This window comes from Pristis pectinata, chromosome 20 (assembly GCF_009764475.1).
Source record: "Pristis pectinata isolate sPriPec2 chromosome 20, sPriPec2.1.pri, whole genome shotgun sequence".
NCBI classification, from domain to species: Eukaryota; Metazoa; Chordata; class Chondrichthyes; order Rhinopristiformes; family Pristidae; genus Pristis; species Pristis pectinata.
The window spans coordinates 29,338,069-29,360,648 of record NC_067424.1 but is presented as its reverse complement, the minus strand read 5'-3'; the positions used below and the strand labels follow the sequence as shown (position 1 = coordinate 29,360,648).

Below are 22,580 nucleotides of genomic sequence, written 5' to 3'. Positions count from 1 at the left end.
TCTCCTTTTTATACATAGAAATTCTTTAGTCTACTTTTGTTTTTTGCTTGTTTGCTAGCTCTCTCATTTTTTTTTGTTCATCCTTGTTGGTTTTAATGTGCTAGCAGGGAGCCAATGTGGAAATTAGATTGTGTTGACTGTATGCCAGGGTGCCTGAGGAACTGGAGGCCTCTAATTATAGATTAGTTCTGGACAAAGGGCAGACAAGTCTATTGCCACTTTACATTGTATTTCAACTCCTTATACTTTTGAGCTTTGATACTAGAAAAGGTTGTGCGTCACACCTATCTCTGTTATATACGAGATATATTCTAAGCTGGGTTTTCCTGTGGTGGGCTCAATGACAGGCATATTTAATTGACCTGTTATATAAAGCACATTAGAACAGTTTAGTTCTCTAGAATCAAGCAGGAAACACTTTTTTTCTTGAGATCTACATGGAGAGGGAATGGAGCCCTAATAATAATTGAGCTCTAAGGACTGGTTTATGTGTGTAATGTGTATGTCTAACTGCCCCTGAAAAAGTGGTCATATTTAAATTGCTGCACATGCCTCTCTATTCACTTATTCTATTTTGAATGATTATGCAAAGAAGAGGGAAGGTTTCAATTTACTGTTGGGCTTCCTCCAGGATTAGTACTGCAATGTCTACCTCACCAATTAATCTCATTTAATGGCACATAGGATGTGACCCAAAGCCTGAACCTGTGGGAAGGTAATTCATGCATACATTGCTACCAGTTCATTGCTTGGACTTTCTGACTTTCATTATCAATCCCAAAGTTCTGCAGAGGAGCTTTGAGGAGTTGCTGTAGAATTTCTTTTGACCTCTGTGATTTCTTTGACTCTGACTGAGCTGGGAATAGAGAATTTGTATGAGGAGGTACTCTTCCAATAAATGCATATGATGGCTGGCCCAATGCAAGGGGTACTAATAGACATGCCTCGATACTGATGGTGCTGGTTTCAGACAGGACACTGGCATTTATGTGGTGGTCTTCCCCTTTTATTCTCAGGATTTATTGAAAGCATAGCTGATGGTGCTGTTCCAAGATCTTTTGATGTTTTTTATATGAAACCCAGATTTCACGAAACCATAAAGAAGGGCTGGTATGACTATGCCACTGATCCTGTGCTGGATACCTTTGTCCAAATTTACTTCCTGAGAAAGAAAGCCACCTAAATAAGTAAAGTGCTCCATGTTTTCTAGATTGTGTCATGATTGGGTGGGAAGGATGAGGAGGACCAAGAGAAATCCACGGCTAGGCATAAGCTTTCAAGCCTCCAACACGTTACCAGCACTGGACTCTGCAGGCTGGGAACTGGATCAGATAGATCCCCTTCAATTGTCCTTTCATACTTAATAATAAAAGCTTGATTCTACATGAATAGCCAGCCTGAATTTCATGGAAGTGGGTTTTCTGATATGCAGTGCCCAATGCTGAATGACACTGCAATTCTTGCTCATCTCTGTCAGTTAGTGCCTTAAACATATTGCTTCACACCTGCCAGAAACAAGTCCACCAACTTGTGAAAGATATCAGAAGTATCTGATTGTAAGCAATTATCAATTTCCTGACTCATAGTCTTCTGGACCTTAACCTGGGATGTTCTAATGTTCTGTAAATAACAGGACAATTCTTGTGCATAACATACACACACAAAAGTGATAGAATTTCTGGACCATTCCTGTCTTGCAACATTGATCCATTAACACAAATATTCAGTGGGCCCAAAGAAAAATCTTAAATATTATGGAGACCTGCCATAAATAGGTATCTGCTATCATTTGATAAATTTCTGCTAACTAAAATATGTTAGTGTTGCAAAGTATGCAATTTCAAAAAATTGAATTTGGACTAAGAAATATATCTTAATCACACCTGTGCTAATATTAAGTCCATAGTTTCTTCTTCTGAACCAATAATCTCTGCCAGTGTTGGAGTTGAACAGACTTCTTATGCTCCTTCTCAGCTGACTATTTGTGTTAACTATTTTTCTATGCTGCTGCCAATTTGCTCATACTCCATTGCATGAACACAATCTTGCTCTCCTATTCTGAAGGTGATCTCACTTTAATTTATTTTTCTCTCTTCATTTCCACTGCTTCACCCTTGTGTGTTCTAATAATATGTTCATCATAAAAAAATTACAAACCAAAGCAGTGAAGTAAATTATTTTTGCAACTGCCATTTACTCAGCTTCCCAAGGACCTCTGCTTCTTTCTCGACCACTGGACATAGAAGTTATGATCTCAGGGTTACAGGAAGGAAACAAATTGTTGAAATGTTTTTTCAAAAACTCCAAAATATGTAATTTATCAACAAAATTTCATATGAAAGTGCTTCACCATCAATTAAGTAGGAGCAGCCAAATATCACATGGTGAAGCTGTACAACCAGGAATGAAGTATTGATTAGGTATTTTTGCAATGAAGCATTGATCATTTTTAAAAATAAAGATATTATTGAAAATTAAATGTTAATGAGGATGCAAAAAGAGTTCTTTGGCTTTTTTGTGAAGTTCTAGGATAAGTTTTGTGTCGACCTTAGAAAGCAAATAGATCTGTGGTTCAACAGTTCATCTGATCTGTATTGTGGTACTCTTTTAGTCCTTCTAAAGCTACAGAGTAATTTATATACTCAAGTTTCCAGACTAGATAGATAGTGTACTGAGCCTAGGTTTGCAAAAGTCTTTATTGAGTGTTAAACTCTTTGGGATGTCCAAAAGCACTGAATATATTTATATGTATATGCAATATCTATGCAAGATATTTTCTTTGTTTAGCTGTGGTTGGATTCTGCACTGCCTGCACCACTCGGATGACTCTCTTGTTTCTTGGTTACCAGAATTGAAATTAGTCTTTGAAATGTGGTCTGACCATAGCAGTGTATAGTTTGATCACAACTTCCTCTGATGAGTAATATTCTCTTTTTGAAAAGTAGTTCAACAAATTAATTGATCTTGATTCCTGCTCAGCATTGGTTGAACTACTAAGAGCAAAGACCCTTAGACCTCCTTCAGTTTCAACAAAATTCAAGAAGTTTGCATGTCATTGACTTTTCTTCAATACTTAAAACTGGCCCCACATTAAATTTCATCTGCTAATGTGCCCCACATTAACTAACATGTTTTGTTTTCTTCCAGGAGTTTCTGGGCTGCTTGTCTCTTTCAGCCCCCAAATTTAATCAGGTGTTATCTATTTAGTTTATGAATACAAGTCATTGATGTAAATTAGTAAAAGGAATAATTATAAATCTCTGCCTTGGGTCACTCCAACAGCGTTCCCCACCAATCCACCCCTCCCCCCACTCCAACATTCATACATCACCCTTGCAACCAATACTCGTTACTTTCTTATCCTTACTTGTTTTGCACTAAACCCCTACAACATTAGGCTTAGTTAGTAATCCTATGTGTTAGAAGCTTTTTCATATGTCTCTCTGGAAATATACATTGCATGAAGATTCACCACAATCGACCTGATTATCACTTAAAAGGAATGATTAGTCACACATCTAAGATGGTGTTAGTTGTTTACTACGGTGTTGTATTAAGGTCTTAAGTTTACACATGATGACCCAATTACTTATTTTACATGGAATTGAAGTTGGTGAACTTGAAATATTGGGCTGGAACTTGCTGGAAAACACTATATGTTACATGTTAAACTGCCAGTATTTATCCTGGCAAGAGCCTAGAATACAGGAGTCCCAAAACTGCTGGTTATATTCTGACTTCCCCATTAATACAGTGAGGAACCCGCCAGGTGAACTGGTCAATATTCCCAATTCATGGCACAGGAACTGGAGGCCATTCATTTACATGGAAAGGGATTGCTGCAAGGGAAAACAGAAAGTACATGGTAATTTATCTGTTTTGAATAATGTTTGATTTAATATTTTAGTTGCTTAAGGGGATTTAAAATATTTTTATTTAAATGTTCCATCATAATGTTTTTCATTATTTCATGGAGTTTTTATTGTCATTCTACATTTGTGTATTAGGACATTCTATGTCTTTGGCAATCTTGAAAGCCAGCAAAACTGGGGTTATACCTTCTTTAAAAACAGCCATTTAGTGGGTCAGCCCCTGTGATAACATTACATGGTGCAAGATCCTGGTGCTGCACAGGACCTTACCCTTTTGGATCCACCCCCATCACCCCACTGTCCAGGGTCCCAACTTTCATGCTACATAAAGTAACAGTTTTCCTTTGTACTTCCATTCTCCCAATTTCTCTGCACATCACATCTGTTCTGACATTGCCACCTTTTATACCAGTGGTTGCATTAAATTTTCCTTTATTCTTTCATGTTCCTAGGCATCCATAATCACCAGCAATCTCTCCTGTGTGGCTAAGCAAAGCTCCAATGCCATCAACAAATTCACCAATGACACTACTGTTGTTGGCAGAATCACAGATGGTGATGAGGTGGTGTGCAGAAGTGAGATAGCTCAGCTGGTTGAGTGTTGTTGTAACAACAACTTTGCACTCAACATCAACAACGCCCAGGAACTGATTGTGGACTTTAGGAAGGGGAAGTCAGGTGAACATGCACCAGTCTGGTCTGTGGTGGAAAGGATGACCAGCTTTAAGTTCCTGGGTGTCAACATCTTGGAGGAACTATCCTGGGCCCTTCACATTGATGCAACCATAAAGAAAGCATGCCAGCGTCTCTACTTTCTTAGAAGTTTAAGGAGATTTGGCATGTCATCGAAGACTCTGACAAACCTCTACACATGTACAGTGAAAGCATTCTGACTGGTTGCATCACGGCTTGATATGGAAACTCCAATGCACAGGAACACAAGAGGATACAGAGAATGGTTGACCCTGCCAGTTCCATCACGGGTAATGCTCTCGCCAACATCGAGGACATCTACAAGAGGCGATGTCTCAGGAAGACGACATCCATCACCATGGACCCCCGGTATACGGGCCATGCCCTCTTCTCAATGCTGCCATAAGGCAGGAGGTACAGGAACCTGAAGACCCACACCTCAGGGTTCAACAACAGCTTCCTCCCTACTGCCATCAGGTTCTTGAACCAACCTGGAAACCTTAACACTACCTTGGATCACATTGTTCCTTCTCTCTTGCACTAGTGTTGTTGTTTATTTTGCATTTGTTTAAATTACATATAACTTAAGTTAATTAAGTTTATGTTAACTTGTGTTTGTCCTCGTCTTGTAACGTACTGTGCTGCAGCTTCAAGAAGCTTACTTTCATGGCATTTATACCCTGTGTATGTATGTCTATGACAGCAATAAACTTGAACTTGAACCGGTCCTTCCATACTGATGCAATGATCAAGAAAGCACATCAGTGTATGTGCTTTCTTAGGCAGCTGAGAAGATTCGGCTTGTCCACAAAGATTTCTCGAACTTCTACAGATATGCTATAGAAAGTATCCTGATGGGTTACATCTCAGCCTGGTATGGCAGCTGCTCTGCTCTGGATTGATGGAAGCTGCAAAGAGTGGTAAACACTGGCCAGTCCATCACAGGCATATCACCTCCTTCCATCCGGTCCATCTTCAAGGTTCGTTGCATCAGGAAGGCTAATAGTATCATCAAGGATTCCTGCCACCCTAGCCATTCCCCCCCTCCTACAGGACCTTGAAAGCCCTGACGACCAGACTCAAGAACAGTTTATTCCCCCTGCTCTCAGACTTCTGAACCAATCACCTCTTTCAAATCCCCTTCCTGGTGTTGCCACGTTTTCAAACCATTAATTTTACCTCTTCTGTTATTGTTACTTTAGCATTTCTTTTAGCACTACCTCAGTTTACACTAATATGCTTTGCAGTATTCCATTAATTTGCACTCATTGCTATATTTATTGTTGTATTTATTATTATCATGTATACTGTTTACTCTGTGAGTTTAACATTAGCAAGGAATTTCAGTGCACCCTGCTGTATATGACAATAAACTAATCTGAATCTGAATTCCTCAATCATGGATTCAGCTCCATTACAGATGTCAGGGCCACTTAATGGGACACCAAGATTCAGTCACCACGTGTAAATCTGAACTGCTCTTTAAGAAGGCAAGCAACATATTGGCTTTACTGCAGAGGGTTGGAGTTTGGAAATTGGGAAGTTTTATTACAATTGTACAGGATGTTGGTAAGGCCACACCTGGAGTAATGCACACAGTTTTGGTCCCCTTGTTATCCTAATTTAAGTTCCCACTCCTGCCTGCTGCAAAAACACATAGTGCCACGGATTAATTCTGTTCAACGCTTTTATTAGTAGTATACTACCAGGGAGAACCCTCCTTTAGCACTCTCTTAGAGTCTCAATCGGAGGTCTCTGCAATACGAAGGAGCAGGCATCAATTTATACAATTCTTGTCACGTACACGTAATCAATGCGTTTATACAAGTTTCGATCGGTGCCTAAGATACAAAGACAAATATTGCACTCATTGTTTAGTATAATTAGTTTACAACTAAGTTCCTTACACAGTAATTACCACCTGATCTTGAGTCAGGGGCTTGCATGGTATTTTTTTCATTAGTTATATGTACGGTCACAATTCCTTAACCCTTTACTTTCTCACCCTTACCTAAGAAATGATATAGTAGCAGTGGAGGCAGACCAAAAAAGATTCAGAAAGCTAATTCCTGGGATCAGTGGATTGTCCTAATAGGAGAGGCTAAACAGGTTGGGTCTATATTCTTTGGAGTTTAGAAGAATGAGGGGTGATCTTAGCAAAACATATAAGATCCTAAGGGGGCAGGTAGTGTAAATGTTGAAATTGTTTCAATAATGGGATAGTCTCGAATGAGGGGACAGTTTCAAGACGAGGGGGCTGGTCATTTCAAACTGAGGTACATAGAAATTTCTTCTTGCAAAGGATGGTGAATCTCTGGAAATCTCTGCCCCAGAGAGTGGTAGAAGCTTTCGTCGTTATAAGTATTTTAAGTGGAGGTAGCTACATTTTGGAAAGATTGGGAAATTGACGGCTGTGCGGAATTAGTCCTGAGGAGAATTTGAGGCCTGGTGTGGATCAGCCACAATCGTACTGAATGGTGGGGCAGCCTTGGGGGGGGGGGGGGGGGGGCTAAGTGGTCTACTCTGCTCCTATTTCCTTGTGTTCTTTGGCCTCAAGGACTTTACTAATTTCCTCTGAATGGCCTCAATGCTGTTGGATTCAACTTCTCCTTGTGGTTGTAAGTTTCATAATCTAATCATCTTTCTAGACAAAGGTGTTTCTCCTGAATTCCTAACTGAATTTATTAATGACCTTCTTATATTTATTTAAGCTATTTTTGAACTCCCTAAAATATCTTCTCAACACCCACCCATCAAATCTCTTCATTACTTTAAAGATCTTTCATCACCCTTAAGTCTTTTTTCAGGTAACACCAGCATTATTTTGTATATTTTTCTTTTATTATAAAATAGATTAAGAATATTTTACTGTTGTATTTTGCCTTTGTAGCTTTCTTTTTCTCAGTCCCTTCGATTGGCTTGCATATTACTATATATAATTAAAATCTTCTTTCTCCATGCAGAATTGTCCTCATTTCTTTCTTAAGTTGTTTATTGATCGATTTACGGTCACAGACCTTACTGATAATTTGACATTTTGCAATAGTATAAAACAGTTTTCTTAAATTTCTGTGCAAGAACATGCCAAACCAGTCCAGAGGAAGGGTTTCGACCGAAACGTTGACTGTCCATTTCCCTCCACAGATGCTGCCTAACCCACTGAGTTCCTCCAACATTTTGTTTTTTGCTCCAGATTCCAGCATCTGCAGTCTCTTGTGTCTCCATGCTGAACCTAGACTCACAATCTCCAAGAGAAGTATTCCCTGTAAATGTTCTGGTTACTTATTAAATACTGAGGTCAAGATGAGCATTACTGCTGCCTTATGGAAGAGGTCAAGAGGCATTCAGTCATAGCATTTCAGTATAGAATCTAATTAAGTGGATTTTTAAAATTCATCATGTCATTAACATAACATTGCAATTCTCACACACCTTTATCTTTTTATGTCGAATTGTATTCTGGTGATGTTAATTCCTTCATTAGACTAATCACTTTAGAAATGTCTACTGGATTGCAGAAAACTTCAATAATCTGGCATCTGATTGTTCAGAAATCCTGATGGTGCAGCATCTGGTTTAGACTGGAATATGAGCCAGGGACCCAGAGTGCAAGTAGGGGGTGTGGCCAGAGTCAGAGATCCACTGTGTAACATGTAAAAAAAATGAAATAAATGTGTGTTTAGGTATTAATAGGAGTAGTATCCAATAGTCTGGATAACCTGCAAGTCTGGCAGTACCAAAATGCTAGGGTATCAGATTGTCAGAGTTTTACAGTACTTCTTTCTATGGCTTAGATCTGCCATTATATCAATTCAGTTACTGCCCATTTATCACAAAGAACTGGGGCTACTCTACTTCCCTTTATCTCTTTTCTATATTTGTTGAATGTTTTGTACCAATAGATCAAAATAATCGACATCTTCTGAGTTTATGATTTTGATGCTCCCACATTAAAGTTCTCTACTGAGACAATTGCCCACATTTTTATAATCTTTCTTTCCTGAGCTTCTACTATACTTCTGTAAGCACTTCATAGTTCATATTCTTTCACAGGTGACAGTCAAATTCTAATCCCACATCGTTTAAGCTATCAACCACCTATCCTAAACCATAAATGAAATAATCTGTTTCATTGTCTCATCCACACACGTTCTTCGTATGTAGTGGTCATGAGACTCAGCAAATGATTTGATGGGGAAGGATGCAACAGCAGAGCCACACTGTTCAGATGGAGTCATTGAACAGTGATTAGGTGCAGGAAATCCAGCTACTTTTCTCCTTCCTTAACCTGGTTTTAAGATCAACTGCAGAAGTTCTACTATTGCCTGAATGGAGATCAGATAACTACAGACCTGAAAGTGAAACTCTATCTTTCAGTCTTTATAATTTAGTAATCTTTATCAATCGAATTGTTAGTTATTTATATATTTTCATCTTATTTCCTTTCAATATCCCTTAAGGAAACAATAATTTATTACAATTTCCTGCAGTTAATTATTTATTTCTCAATAATACATAAGATTCTAAATTCTATGTGTAAATTGAATATGTTCATTTCAAAATTCACAACAGTATCCAATGTCATTTCACGTTGCCTGCACAAGCTAATTTTTGTCGCAGTATACTAGTCATTTAAGAAAACAGCAGGACAGGAGTTATGTTACTGGACTGGTAATCCCAAAGTGCTGGACTAATGATCCAGTGAAATGAGTTCAAATCTCACTAAAAGGGTTTCAGAATTTAAATTTACTTAATAATATTGTATAAAATGCTAGTGTCAGCTGGTTGGTGGAACCAGAAAGACAGGGGATGAATGATAGATGAAACCAGGTGGAGGAAGAGGAGTTGGGACAGAGGTTGAGAGGTGATAGGTGGAGACATATGGGGAGTGGCAGATGGAATCAGGTGGGGGAGGAGATGGGAGGGGTGAACAAAGGAAGACAAGAAGCAGTTCGATGAATATGACTGGGAGGAGAGGACCAGAGTATGGGTTACCTGAAACTGGAAAATTCAATATTCATATCAAAGCCCCTCCAGTTCCGACATCACAATCCCTGGGTTATATCTTGTCTCACTGTTATGTCAGATTTACCATGGGGTGGCAGCATTCTGATACACAAGAAAAAGGAAGTAGAGCCAGGGAGTCCTCAACAATGGTTCCAGACCTCATGAGGTATTGTGGCATCAAGTTAAACATGGACAAGTTGCATCAATCAACCATGTGGAATATTGTTTGGGAAAAGCACTGCAGGTAACAAAAGCAGGTGGGTAAGATTTGATTCTCATCATGAAGAGCGGCTCAGCAATATTACTACTGACTGAACTGGCTGAACCCTGAAACCCACAATTGCTAAAGGTGGTGATGAAGAGGAAACACAAAGGAAAAACATAAACCTCATTCTCACTGATCATAAATGCCTGTCTATATTAGTTGTGGCACAATGACCCCCGCAACATCCTTGTGAAGACTAAGCCCTCTCTTTACAATGAAGATCAAAGTCAAAGTCAAGTTTATTGTTATATGTACAAGCACATGTGTGCACAGGTGAAATTAAAAACTTACTAGCAGCAGTATCACAGGCACATAGCATCATATAAGCATTATTCACAAGAAGATCATAAGTTAAGCATAAATTATACACAATTTTTACAAGAAAGAATACAATTAGAACAAAAAAAGTCAATTTTAGTGCCCAGTGATCAAAGTGGTCGTAGTGTTGCTAAACAGTACTGATTAGGGTTTTGCTGGTTGGTTCAAGAACTGAATGATTGAAGGGAAGTAGCTGTTCTTGAACCTGCTGGTGTGGGACTTCAGGCCTCTGTACCTCCTGCTCGATGGTAGCTGCGAAAAGATGGCATGGCCCAGATGGTGGGTATGCTAGGTATTGTCTTTTTGAGGCCGTGCCTCCTGTAGATACTACTAATGGTGGGGAGGGATGTGCCCGTGATGAATTAGGCAGAGTCCATTATTCTCTGCAGTTTCTTATGAAGATACCTGACATTGTATGCATTACCATCATGCTAAATGGGACAGACCCATAACAGATCTAGAAGCTCAAAATTGGCCATTCATAAGGTACTACAGACCTAAACAGCACCAGAATTGTATTACACCACAATCTAAAATATCATTGCCCATTATATTCCACAGTCTTCCATTGCCATCAAGGCAGAGGACCAATGCTGGTTCAAAGAGGATTGCAGAAGACCATGGAGGGAATACCATCAGGAATACCTAAAATAAAATGTGGTACAACACAGGACAACGTGCTGTAGTTTTCCATTAAGTGTTTGCACAAACAATGTACGAATGAAAGTTCTACTGTCCTGCCACATCCACTGATGAATAGTGACGGATAATTAAAAGGAAGATAATGCCACATGAACACCATTCCCAACCCAACATTCGAGTATGAACCATAAGGCTGAGCTACTGGCTATCACCTTCAGACAGAAGTGCTGAGTGGATAAACCACCATGGTCTCCTCCTGAAGTCCAGGAGGCACCTTGTCCAGGCACATTCTCTCCAATAAAAAGGAGGACAAATGTAATCCGGTCTACTTTGCCCAGCAGTCTATTTGCAATGAGATACAGATTTTTGGACCACACAAAATCAATCATTTCTGGGAAAAGGCAGAAAAGAGTTGAGGCCAAGTCCGGATCAGTCACGGTCTTATTGAATGGTGCAGCAGATAGTCTATTCTTGTCCTTATTTCTTATTCTGAGTTTGGTTGATTACTCTTGTTACGATTGGACTGGAATTTGTGTTCAGTGATAAATGAAATCATGATTTACATTTGAAAAATATTATTTTAACTTAATATGCACCACTTTCATCTGAAGAGAATTATACAATGTTGTAATTAAAATGGGGGGGGGGGTGTCAGTACTAATCTGGTTGAAAAAGGGTTTTTTTTCAACTGAAACACTTGGAACCATCATCATATTATCCTCTTTAATTTTCTTCCGACACCAGTAAAGTCCGATTTCAATCCAAACTCCCCAGAAGTGCCACCACCACAAAATGTAACTAGTTAGGCAATTCCTTGGCTAGCAGTCCGTGTTGAAAAGGAAAAGTATCAGTTCTTTTGGGGTGGCCCAGTGTGTACAGCTGGTAGAGCTCCTACCTCACAGCTCCAGGCACTCGTGTGCAATCCTGCCCTCTGTTGCTGTGCATGTGGAGTTTGCACATTCTCACTGGAGGCGATCTGGTTTCCTCCCTTATGTGGGTTGGTAGGTAATTGACCATTGTAAATTGCCCGAGCGTGTAGATAAGTGGTAGAATCTGATGTCAAAGTGGGAAGAATAAAATGGGATAAGTACAGGAAGAGTGCTTGATGCGGTCTTGTTGGGCGAAAGGGACAGTGTCCGTGTGTCGATCACCCTGCTCAACACTTCCCCTTCCCACCCCCTAAACTAATTCACACACACAGTCACCAGCTGGCTGTAATCTGCAGGCGGATGGATCCCAAGGTCAGCTAAATTTAAAAGTTCCCAAGAATGCCCACAGAGTTTATTCAGTTTCAGCCATCCAGCTAAATGTGACACTTCCGAAGTCAAATTAACCCTAATGGGAATTTGCTATGCACGATAGATATGTGTGCATCGAGGCTTGCTTATTATGAATCGCCACTTAAGCAAGGTATCAGAAGGTTGCAGATGTGCAATTTCATTAAATGCAAAACGATTTTGGAACCATGGGATCATGAACATTGTTGTATAAAAAATAATCTGCACGGTTGTGATCATAATCGACGTTCTTCACATCCCCACAGTGTTAGACCTCGTAGTTTCTGCACCGCGGAAATAGGTGGGGGATTGCTGCAGGGAAACCTGCTTCCGGCCACAGCGCTTCCCTGGGCACACACCTTGCCGGCTGGTTGCATCAATCCCCTGCCAGAGGCTCGGCCGGAGCGAGGCTCCGGGCTGGGAGCTTGTGCGCCTGCGCGCGCCTTGCTCCTCACTCTGGGCGGGGGAGAAGAGAGGAGTGGAAGGAGCTGGTGCGCCTGCGCCGACCTGCAGGCTCGAGTGGACGGGGGATCGCGACGGTGGCTGTGGCGACCTGACGGGAGCATGGGCAAAGAGCAGGAGCTGCTCGAAGCGGCGAGGACTGGCAATGTGGCCGTGGTGGAAAAGCTACTGAGCGGCAAGCATCGGCTGTCGGCAGGCGGGGGTGGCGGAACCGTGTCCCTGCCTCAGCTTTCCAACCTCCTCAGGTGGGTTAGGCAGGCAGGCAGCAACTTGGGACTCGAGTAAGGATGAGGAGGGGGTGGCTGGGCCCGGCCTGGGATGAGGCGGGAGTGCAGCGGGTTCTGGGGGGCAGGACCGCCTGTGGTTGCTTGGAGTCGCATCAGGTCCTGTATTTGGTAAATGCGCGGTCAGTGTTGTGTGTCTATGTGATTACTTCGCGTTCAGAAACAACTCAGTGGTTCCAATTGCAGATAAGAAACTGTTTCAGTTTGAAGAACGAGCTAATGTCACAGGAGAAGTGGCTTAAGAAAAAGCCGTTTTGGTTTCTTATACGGTGACGGAGTTGTGCAATCTGCAATGAGTAATAAATGTTGAAGTTAGTGAGGAAATGGTTGTAATCTTTGTATTTGTAACTTGATTTGGTTTAAACACTTGGTATTAATGTGTAAAGGTCGTTTACTTAGTAATCAACTATACACGGTCTCCTTTTTAAAACAATAAAGGAGAAGAATTATTTGTTTCCGATTATTTTTGTTTGTAGCATCTCTGTTTACACACTTCAACTTGAGCGCTGTCTTACGGGACCCCTGGAGTGCGTTGGAGCAGATAAATTTACCCTTCGCCTTGATTGTGATTAATGTTCAGCGCCTGCATACTGTGGCGTTCCTCCAATTTGGTTTCCTTGTGTCACCAGTATTGTTTGTTTAAGTAGTAAATATGATTGTATCCCTTTTGATTACTTGGGCTGGTATACCAGTGTACAATGCAATTTCAATGTCACAAACACTGCTGTTATGTTCTCCGAAATTAAACAAAAGCAGCAAGTGCTGGAATATTGATTACACATTGATATTACCCATTTAAAGAGAGCAAAAATGTTAGTTTTTCAGTTAGGGGAGGAGTCTGAACTCGACCTTAAGCTGAATGGTCAGTGTTTCTGTATTTCTAATATTATATCATATTATAATAGATTCAAAAATAGAGTTGACATTTTCAGTTTGTAAAATCATTATTTTCTGTAACTTTGCAGAATTGTGATAATGGATAGAAAATATATTGGACTTGGAAGAAAAGTTATAACAAATGTAATCCTCTCACACAAGATTAATTATTTGGATTAATGCAAACTGATCTTAAAAATATTTGTGGACTTGTATTTTGAAATCTAAATTCATGAAAGTAAAAAGGTCATGTTTTGAGATTTGTGCACTGGTGTGAATTTTCTTCTGTGAGGATAAGCTGAATTGACCTTTTCTATCACGGCTCTGATAATGTGGCTTTGGGATAGTCATGTTGATGGAACATACTTTTTCTTTGGCAGTAGTGGCCTACTTTTGGTATAAAAATACTTGGAAAGAAATGTCACACCATTTGAAGGGGTAGGTCATGCATCTCTTGGTCAGGAATGTATCAGGAAAATTTTTAGCTGAGGGTTATCAGAATGTAGGTCAGCTGCTGGACAGTTATGTCAATGATGTATTGATCATTAGCCTTACTTTTTATTTACATGCATCTTTTTGTCTGTTTCAGGATAACTTTATATTCGGCTTGAATTAACTTCAGAATAATTTGTAATGCTAGAGAGTTGGTACACTTGCAATCCACAAACTTTGATATTTAACTACTTGAGATCCTGGTGAAAAGAACCCATAATTTTTGCTCCCACAGAGCAAAGAAGCCAGCTGGTTCCACTTCTGACATTTGCACCTGTATTGTTCTGATGTTCTGAATCTGCACGTACATTTTATTAAAAAGAGAGGAGACCATGTATCTTTTCTAGCTTGGTTCTACCCTGTTGCCATATGCAGAATTGGGAATTAATTAAGGTGTTAATGGACAGGTGAATTCAGGAAAGGGAAAATAAGTAAATTATAGTTTACTTGGATCACATGGGGAGCACCCATCATTTGTTCTTGGGAACCAAGTGCTTGGGATTGGATTTTGTTGTAATTCTAGGACCCCAAGCCAACCATGAAATAATCCTGACACAAGTGAACCAGATTTCTTGTGCCAAGGATGATACCAATTATGCAAATGATTTTTGAGAAAAATGCAAACATATTTGAGTGAATGAATTTGATTCAACACTGATATGCTGTTTCATTGGTTGAAAGAAATTGCATTGATATTTGAGTTAAACAACAAAAACAAAAAAGCAATGGTTGATTCCAACTTTGTTCTTTTAAAGTCAAAGTATTTTGAATTTGTTTGCCATTTGAATTGAACTACTCCTTGTTAGTCTGGTTGAACCAATTCTTTGATTAGATTAACCATTGTAGTGTTTTTGAACCAATTCTAATCCATTAAAACTTTCTTCACCCCAAGCAGGAATATGAAAATGTGTATATGGGTAGGTAAATATTTCAAGTTTTTCCAAATTATTTCACTTATCTCATTGCTGAGAGTGGACCTGCAATCAGGAACCTCTGACGTTTTTAGGTACGTAACGGTAAATAGGTTTTCGTGAAGAACCTGAAAAGATTCTCACACAAAGATTGGTGGAATTGTGGATAAGGAGGAAGGTTATCAAAGTATTTGGCAGAATATAGACCAGTTGGAAACATGGGCAGAGAAATGGCAGATGGAGTTTAATCCAGATAAGTGTGATGTGTTGCACTTTGCGAGGTCAAATGTACGAGGAAAGTATACAGTAAATGGCAGTGCCCTCAGGAGTATTGATTTACAGAGGGATCTTGGGGTCCTAGTCCATAGCTCCCTGACAGCAGCAATGCTAGTGGAAAGGGTGATAAAGAAGACATACAGCATATTTGCCTTGATTGCTCTGGGTGTATATTATAAAAAATGGGAAGTTGTATTGCAGCTGTGTAAAACTTTACTTAGGCTGTATTTGGAGTATTGTCTGCAGTTCTGGTTGCTGCGTTACAGGAAGGATGTGGAAGCTATGGAGAGGGTGCAGAAGAGGTTCACCAGGATGTTGCCTGGATTAGACAGTATTAGTTATAAGGAGAAATTAGACAAACTTTGGTTGTTTTATCTGGAGCGTTAAAGGCTGAAGGGCTACCTGATAGAGGTCTATAAAATTTGAGAGGTATAGAAAGGGCAGAAATGTCAAATGCTGGAGGGCGTAGCTTGAAGGTTAGAGGGGGAAAGTTTAAAGGAGATTTACAAGGCGAGTTTTTTATTTAAACATAGAATGATATGTGCCTGGAATGCATTGCCATGGGAAGTGGTGAAAGTAGATATGATAGCAATGTTAAGAGGTTTTTAGAAGGCACATGAAAAGGCAAGGAATGGAGGTATATCACATGTGCAAGCAGATGGGATTAGTTTAAATTGGCATCGTGATCGGTACAGGCATCATCGGAGGAAGGGTCTGTTCTTGTTATGTTGAAGGGTATGTTCTATTAGTTTTGAAAGGTGTGCTCTACCATGGGCTAGAGGTAGGATCAAAAGTATTACCTCAGTTTTAGGTATTATACATAATGATGCAGTGACGTGGGGAGAATACTGCTTCCAGACTGTTCCTTTCCTCTCACAGTCAACACTTTGTCTGGCTAATGTGTAAGATCATGTGCAATAGTAGCTAAGGCCAGCAAATTCCTAAAAGCAAAAGACAACAGATGTTGGAAACCAGAAATAAAACAGAAAATGCTGGAAATATTCAGCAGATAGATAGCATCAGTTTTGATGAAAGGTCTTCAATCTGAAACATTAACATTCTTTTTCTCACCGCAGATGCTGCCTACCTGACTGTTTCTGGCACTTGCCATTTTGTTTGAGTGATCTATCTCCCCATCTTCTTTCAGAATGTTGCATTCACTTACATTGTTCAAGTGAATGTCAGGTTACAAACTTGAACTGCCTTAATATATTTTGGCTTAACTAAGTTCTTACCTTTGGCTTTTTGATATTGTAGACTTTGCCTTAATGTCTGCAACTCGAGCAATGACAATGAAAGTGTAAGCCCAGGTAATAACGTTACCTGAGTAAATCGTAGACAGAGTTTGAAGTTTCGAATTTGGTGAGTAGGAATTGGGTACAGAGATCATTTGTGTACATTTCAGTCAGTATTCAATATCGTGTTTATTGTGTTGGCACTGTGAAAGTTGTATATTTTAAAAACGAGTAAAACAGAAATGCCTATGATTAACTTAATGACAGTTATAAACTTTATCTGTGTATCTAATTTTAAATGAGTTTTCAAGAAGAAATGTGTTGATACTGTATCATGTGGAGCATATTATTATGTGAAAATTCCCTGGAATTCTGTACCTACAGTCACTTAGACCCAGACTCCGAAACCTAAAGTGGGAATTTTTGAAATGAAAACAAAATAATGTAAAAGCAGATGAGGCAGCACCTGTGGGGAGAGAAACAGAATTAACATTTGTGTTGATAAGCTTGCATCAGAAGTGGAAGTTAAATGCACCCTGCAAAGGAGGAAGAGAAGTTTTTTTTCTACAGTTTTAGCCAGGACACAATCTCACCTCCAGAAGAAAGCCGGGTTCAGGAAGGGGAGAGTGTTTTTCAGAGAACTTTGTCTTAAGGATCAAAGAGAATTGATAAGGAGATCCTTCAGGTAAGATGTGTGATGAAAAAGAGAAAGACGAGGGAAAGCACACCAAGGCACTGGGAGTTAGAACTTCTAAAAGGAAAGAGCAGAATAGAAACGTTCGCTCCAGGTACAACTGGAAGTCTAACCCTTGTGAGGTGCAAAGCAAAGGGTGCCTTAGAGGCTGGAGAGGAATTTGGAAAGAGGGACATCTGTTGATAGACATCCATTTTGGAACAATGGCATGGGAATAATGAAGAGATTTTGTTGAGATGATAAACAGAAGAATCTTAAGACTAACCTTTTTGAGATTATAGCCTAAGTAAATTGGCAGTGATTGATCAGAAAAGATTAATATATGGCTAAAGGCCAATGTGTGAAAGAGGGATCTCCTGGAAATGCAGGTCATCCCCAGGTTACTAACTTATGGACACCCCTACATACAAATGAGCTCCCATAATATAAAATTCAAAGGTCTGACATATGTTCCTACAAATGGCAGAACTAGTTTGGTGTCTCTCTTGCTCTCCTCTTTTAGTAATTGTTCCTTCTTAGCAGTCTTGTATGCTTTTGATGCCATTCATTGAAATACGATGGTGGTGATTCGAGTCAAGTTTTGTGTCTTTTCCGACTTATGGGCAAAATTGACTTAAGAATGTTTGTAAAAATGGAACCCATTTGTTATCTGGGGACGGCCAGTAAAGCATTCCAGGGTGTCACGTTTCTGTAAAGGCAGAGCCAATGGAAAAAGTGAAGGTGGACCAGCTGTGTATAAAGATAATGGAAGTAGAAAAAAATGTTTCAGAATCCCAATCAGATTTATTATCAGACTTGTTTGACATGAAATTTGTTGTTTTGGGGTAGCAGTACAGTGCAAATTACAAAAATAGTGATGTTCATGGACAGTTCAGAAATCTGATGAGAAGAAGCTGTTCCTGAGTCACTGAGTGTGGTTCTTCAGGCTCCTGTACCACCTCCCTAATGGTACTAATGAGAAGAGGGCATGTCCTGGATGGTGAGGGTCCTTAATGACAGATGCTACCTTCTTAGGGGACAACCTTGTTGTGAAACAGGTTTGAGGTCTTGAAGGACAAGAACTCTAAACACAGCCTTAGAATTAAATGATTTATTCACAAAGGCAAACGCGGGGAAAAGGTAACGGGATGACACACATGTGCACCGGTGATAGCGAGCGTGGAAAAATTGTTATCGTTATAAGGGTAAAACACACACACACAACACCAACGAACTGGGTACAAACAATCAAGGAAAAGCAATACGCTACCCGCCACCCCTTGACTCAGTGCAGGCACGGCTCCACGCCACCGGGAGTACTAACTTAAGACGCTTCTAACCCTGTTGAAGTACACAGCTTACCAGCATTGTTTCATGATTCCCGACCCAGCACATGAGGCACTCTTTATAGTGCTGGAGGGGGTCCAGTCCAGGTAGTTCAAAAGGGCCAATGGACCGGTGCCAGCAAGGACTAATCGATCACCAGAGACTAATGGCCCGAGGCCAGGTACAAAGGTGCTTAAAGGGGCCAGTAGTCAGGTGTGCACTGGGTGGGGTGGAGCAGAGCCAAGCCTTGATTGACAGTGGTGTGTCTTTCGACCAGGTACTGGGCAGTGCTGTCACGTGACAGCCCCGGCCCTCCACAATACATGTCTCTTGAAGATGTCCTCTGGTGGGGAGGGTTGTGCCCATGATGGAGCTGGCTGAGTCTACAATTCTTTGCAGTCTCTTGTGATCCTGTGCATTGGAGCCTCCATACCAGGCTGTGATGCGACCAGTCAGAATGCTCTCCACCATACATCTATGGAAATTTGTTAGTCTTTGGTGACATAACAAATCTCCTCAAACTGCTAATGAAGTAGAGCTGCTGGCGTGCCACCTTCGTGATTGCATCAATGTGTTGGGCCCAGGATAGATCCTCTGAGATGTTGATGCCCAGGAACATGAAGCTGCTCACCCTTTCCATCTCGGATCCCTCGATGAGGACTGGTGTGTGTTCTCCCGATCTCCCCTTTGTGAAGTCCACAATCAGTTCCTTGGGCTTGCTGAAGTTGAGTGTGAGGTTGTTGTTGCAACACCACTCAACCAACTGATCTATCTCACTCCTGTACACCACCTCATCACCATCTGAGATTCTACCAACAACACTGGTGTCATGGCAGATCTATAGACGGCATTTGAATGTGCTTAACCACGCAGTCGTGAGTGTAGGGAGAATAGAGCAGTGGGCTAAGCATGCATCCTTGAGGTGCGCCTGTGTTGATTGTCAACTATCAGTAGGATGTAGATAGAATCCATATGGATCAAGATAATAATAGGGTATTATTCCAACTGATGAAGGAAGAAATAGCAAAGTAAAACTCGGGAAATAAACAATATTAGCAGAGGAATTCCACCACCTTCAATTTAATTGGCCAGAAGAGGTTGGTAAAGGGGATGAGGGATTTTTGTTGCTACAGAGTGCGCAAGATTCCTTTCTTGGGTAATATGCAAGAAACCAAACAAGGATTTCATTTCAACATTATTCATTTATTGAAATGTGGGACAGGGCATAGACGTAAAATAGAAAAATATCCATGTGACAATAACACAACACATTGAAAGAAAACATCTGAGGAGATCACAAACTTGATTAAAGATCAAGCTAGTCGTTAAGAGAAAAGCCTATTTTGTGGGATTGTGACTAGAATTTGAGGAAAATAAAATCCATTTTGGCAAACTCTGCACTAGAAAAGCAGAGGGAAATATTATTAAATGGTGTTCAACAGAGGCCAGCAAAAATGAATTCCACTAAAATTTGAGAACAAGATGAATACTTCAAGGTATGAAAATAAATGTTAGGAGATGTGCATTAAGTAATATGCATGGAGGGTGGTGAGAGAAGTCAAAGAACCAATTAGGAAGGCAAAGTGGAAGTACAAAATTATCCAAGAATACAGTGTAAACTCTAAAGTTTACATAACTGTAAAGCTGAGATAATAGAGTCACCAAGGGATGAACAGGATAAAAGCATTGACAACAAGAGTGAAGCAGCGGAAAAAATACGTTATTACTTTTCCTTAGTATTTAATAGGGTGTAAGATCAGTTGGTGCTGACATCAAGAGGAACTAAAACTTGCATAATGACATTTTAAAGAAAATACTAAATTAATCAAACTTAAAGTGAATAACATCCTGGTTTTAATGTGTCACATAATGAATGTGGTTGGAACATGTAGGTATAGAGTAGCAGGATGGATGGATGAATGTAGAGAGTATAGGTGAAGTGGCAGAAATGCCAGTGCTGGACTTCTGTTCACAACTTTTATTATCCTTAGAAATCACATTTTTGAATCCAAAGATGGCAAACCAGTGAGATGGGTAATACTGGGGACTGCAACCACACAAAACATGACAACGTGCAGAATTGCCTGATAAATGAGGTTGTTATATTTTGCCAAGAAAGATGAGGCCATGTATTAACTATGGGAAAGTAATATTAGGATAGAGGTACAAAGGGATCTGGAAGTGCATATACCCAACTAACTGAAAGTAGTGCCGCAAATTAATTTCAGTAATTTAATAACTGCAGGGGAGATCATGTCTCTCAAATCTTGAGTTTTTTGAGGAGGTAACTGAGAAAATTGAAGGCAGCATGGTGGATGTGGTTTACATTGATCTAGGTAAGGCTTTTGAAAAGCTCTCGCATGGTAACCTGTCAAGAAGATTAAGACTCTGAGGGGTGTTGGCAGACTGGATCCAAAATTAGCTTGGTGATGGGAGGCAGATTTCTGACTGAAAATCTGTAACTAGTGGTGTATCACAGAGATTGCAGGGACCTTTATTTGTCATGTGTAGGTGGTCTGATAAGTAAGTTTGCAGACAACACAAAAATTGGAGTTATAGATGACGAAGAAGGTTGTCTGAGGATACAGCAAGACATGGATCAGCTGGAAAGTTGGGCAGAACGGTGGCAGATGAAATTTAATTCAGACAAATGTGAAGGAAAGCACATTGGGAAGTCAAATTCTGGTAGGACAGAAAGGGTAAATGGCAGAGACCCTGGGGCCATTAATGTACAGAAGGACCTTGGGGTCCAAGGCCATAGCTTGCTGAAAGTGACCACACAGATGGACAGGGTAGTGAAGAAGGGACTTGGTCTGTGTGCAAGAGTCAAGACGTCATCTTGCAGTTGTACAAAACATTGTTTAGACTGCACTTGGAGTATTGTGTATGGTGCTGGCTGCCACATTACAGGAAGGATGTGGTAGCATTAGAGAGTGTAGAAGAGATTCATCAGGGTGTTGCTTGGGATGGAGGGCTGTAGTTGTAAGGAGAAACTAGATAGGCTGGGTTTATTCTCACTGAAACAGTGGAGGCTGAGGGGTGACCTTGAAGAGGTTTATAAAATTATGAAGGGCACAGATAGGATAGATAACCCATCTTTTTTCCAGGGCAGGGGACTCTGAAACTACAAGGTACTGATTTAAGGTGAGAGGGGAGAGGAGATCTGAGGGCTAAGTTTTTCACACAGGGTGTTGGTTATATGAAGCAAACTGCCAGAGGAGATGCTGGAGGCATATACAATTGCCATGTTTGAAAGACATTTGGACAGCATTTAGAGGGTTGCAAGTCTGATGCAGACAAATGGGATTTTTTTTTGGAGCGGGTCATGGTTGGCATGGATGAGGTGGACTGAACAGGCCCATTTCAGTGCTTTACAATATACAACAAAATCGAGGACAAGAATTTCAAATTTAGAGAATTGAAAACTAAAACAAGTGCTAATCTTGCATCACGTCTTGGTCAGACAGGACTATATACAGCTATGTTAGCCAATTTATGTAAACAAAATAGATGGAGTGGAGAAATCTACAAAATGGATTTACCAGGATCATGCCAAGCTCTGACTTCTTGGGAAAGGAAGTGCATGGTTGTCTGTTTCTCATGCACTAAGACTGAGGAGTGAACTAACAGAAGCCTTGTGAATGATAAAAGGTTTGATATGTTATGGGGAGAACAAAACTAGAAGTCATCAATATAACATAAAATTAAAAAAAGGAATTCAGAAGAAAGATGTCCAATTGATGGATATGGAACTTGTTGCCAGTGGGAAAAGTTGTGTGGAGTAATTCACTGAAGAAGAGGCTTGATAAACAAGTGAAGGCCATAGAGGGTTACTCGAACAGCTGGATTAGGAAGACTGTGTGGAAATTATTATGAATACCTGCTATGCTTGTATGTTTGACACCTATTTTGGGTGCAGATAATTGCCTAACTTTATGAATATTTTGAAGCATAGCAGTAGAAATTATTGG

At 40.2% G+C, this 22,580-nt stretch overlaps 1 protein-coding gene across 1 annotated transcript in view; it reads left to right on the top strand.

Annotated features, from left to right (window-relative positions):
- The first annotated feature begins 12,548 nt into the window (after window positions 1-12,548).
- LOC127581045 (ankyrin repeat and SAM domain-containing protein 1A-like) overlaps window positions 12,549-22,580 on the top strand; it is a 244,659-nt gene continuing 234,627 nt past the window's right edge. Inside the window, 1 exon segment of the mRNA XM_052035103.1 lies at window positions 12,549-12,781. Within this exon segment, the coding sequence (XP_051891063.1) occupies window positions 12,639-12,781 (143 nt within the window). The 5' untranslated portion in view covers window positions 12,549-12,638.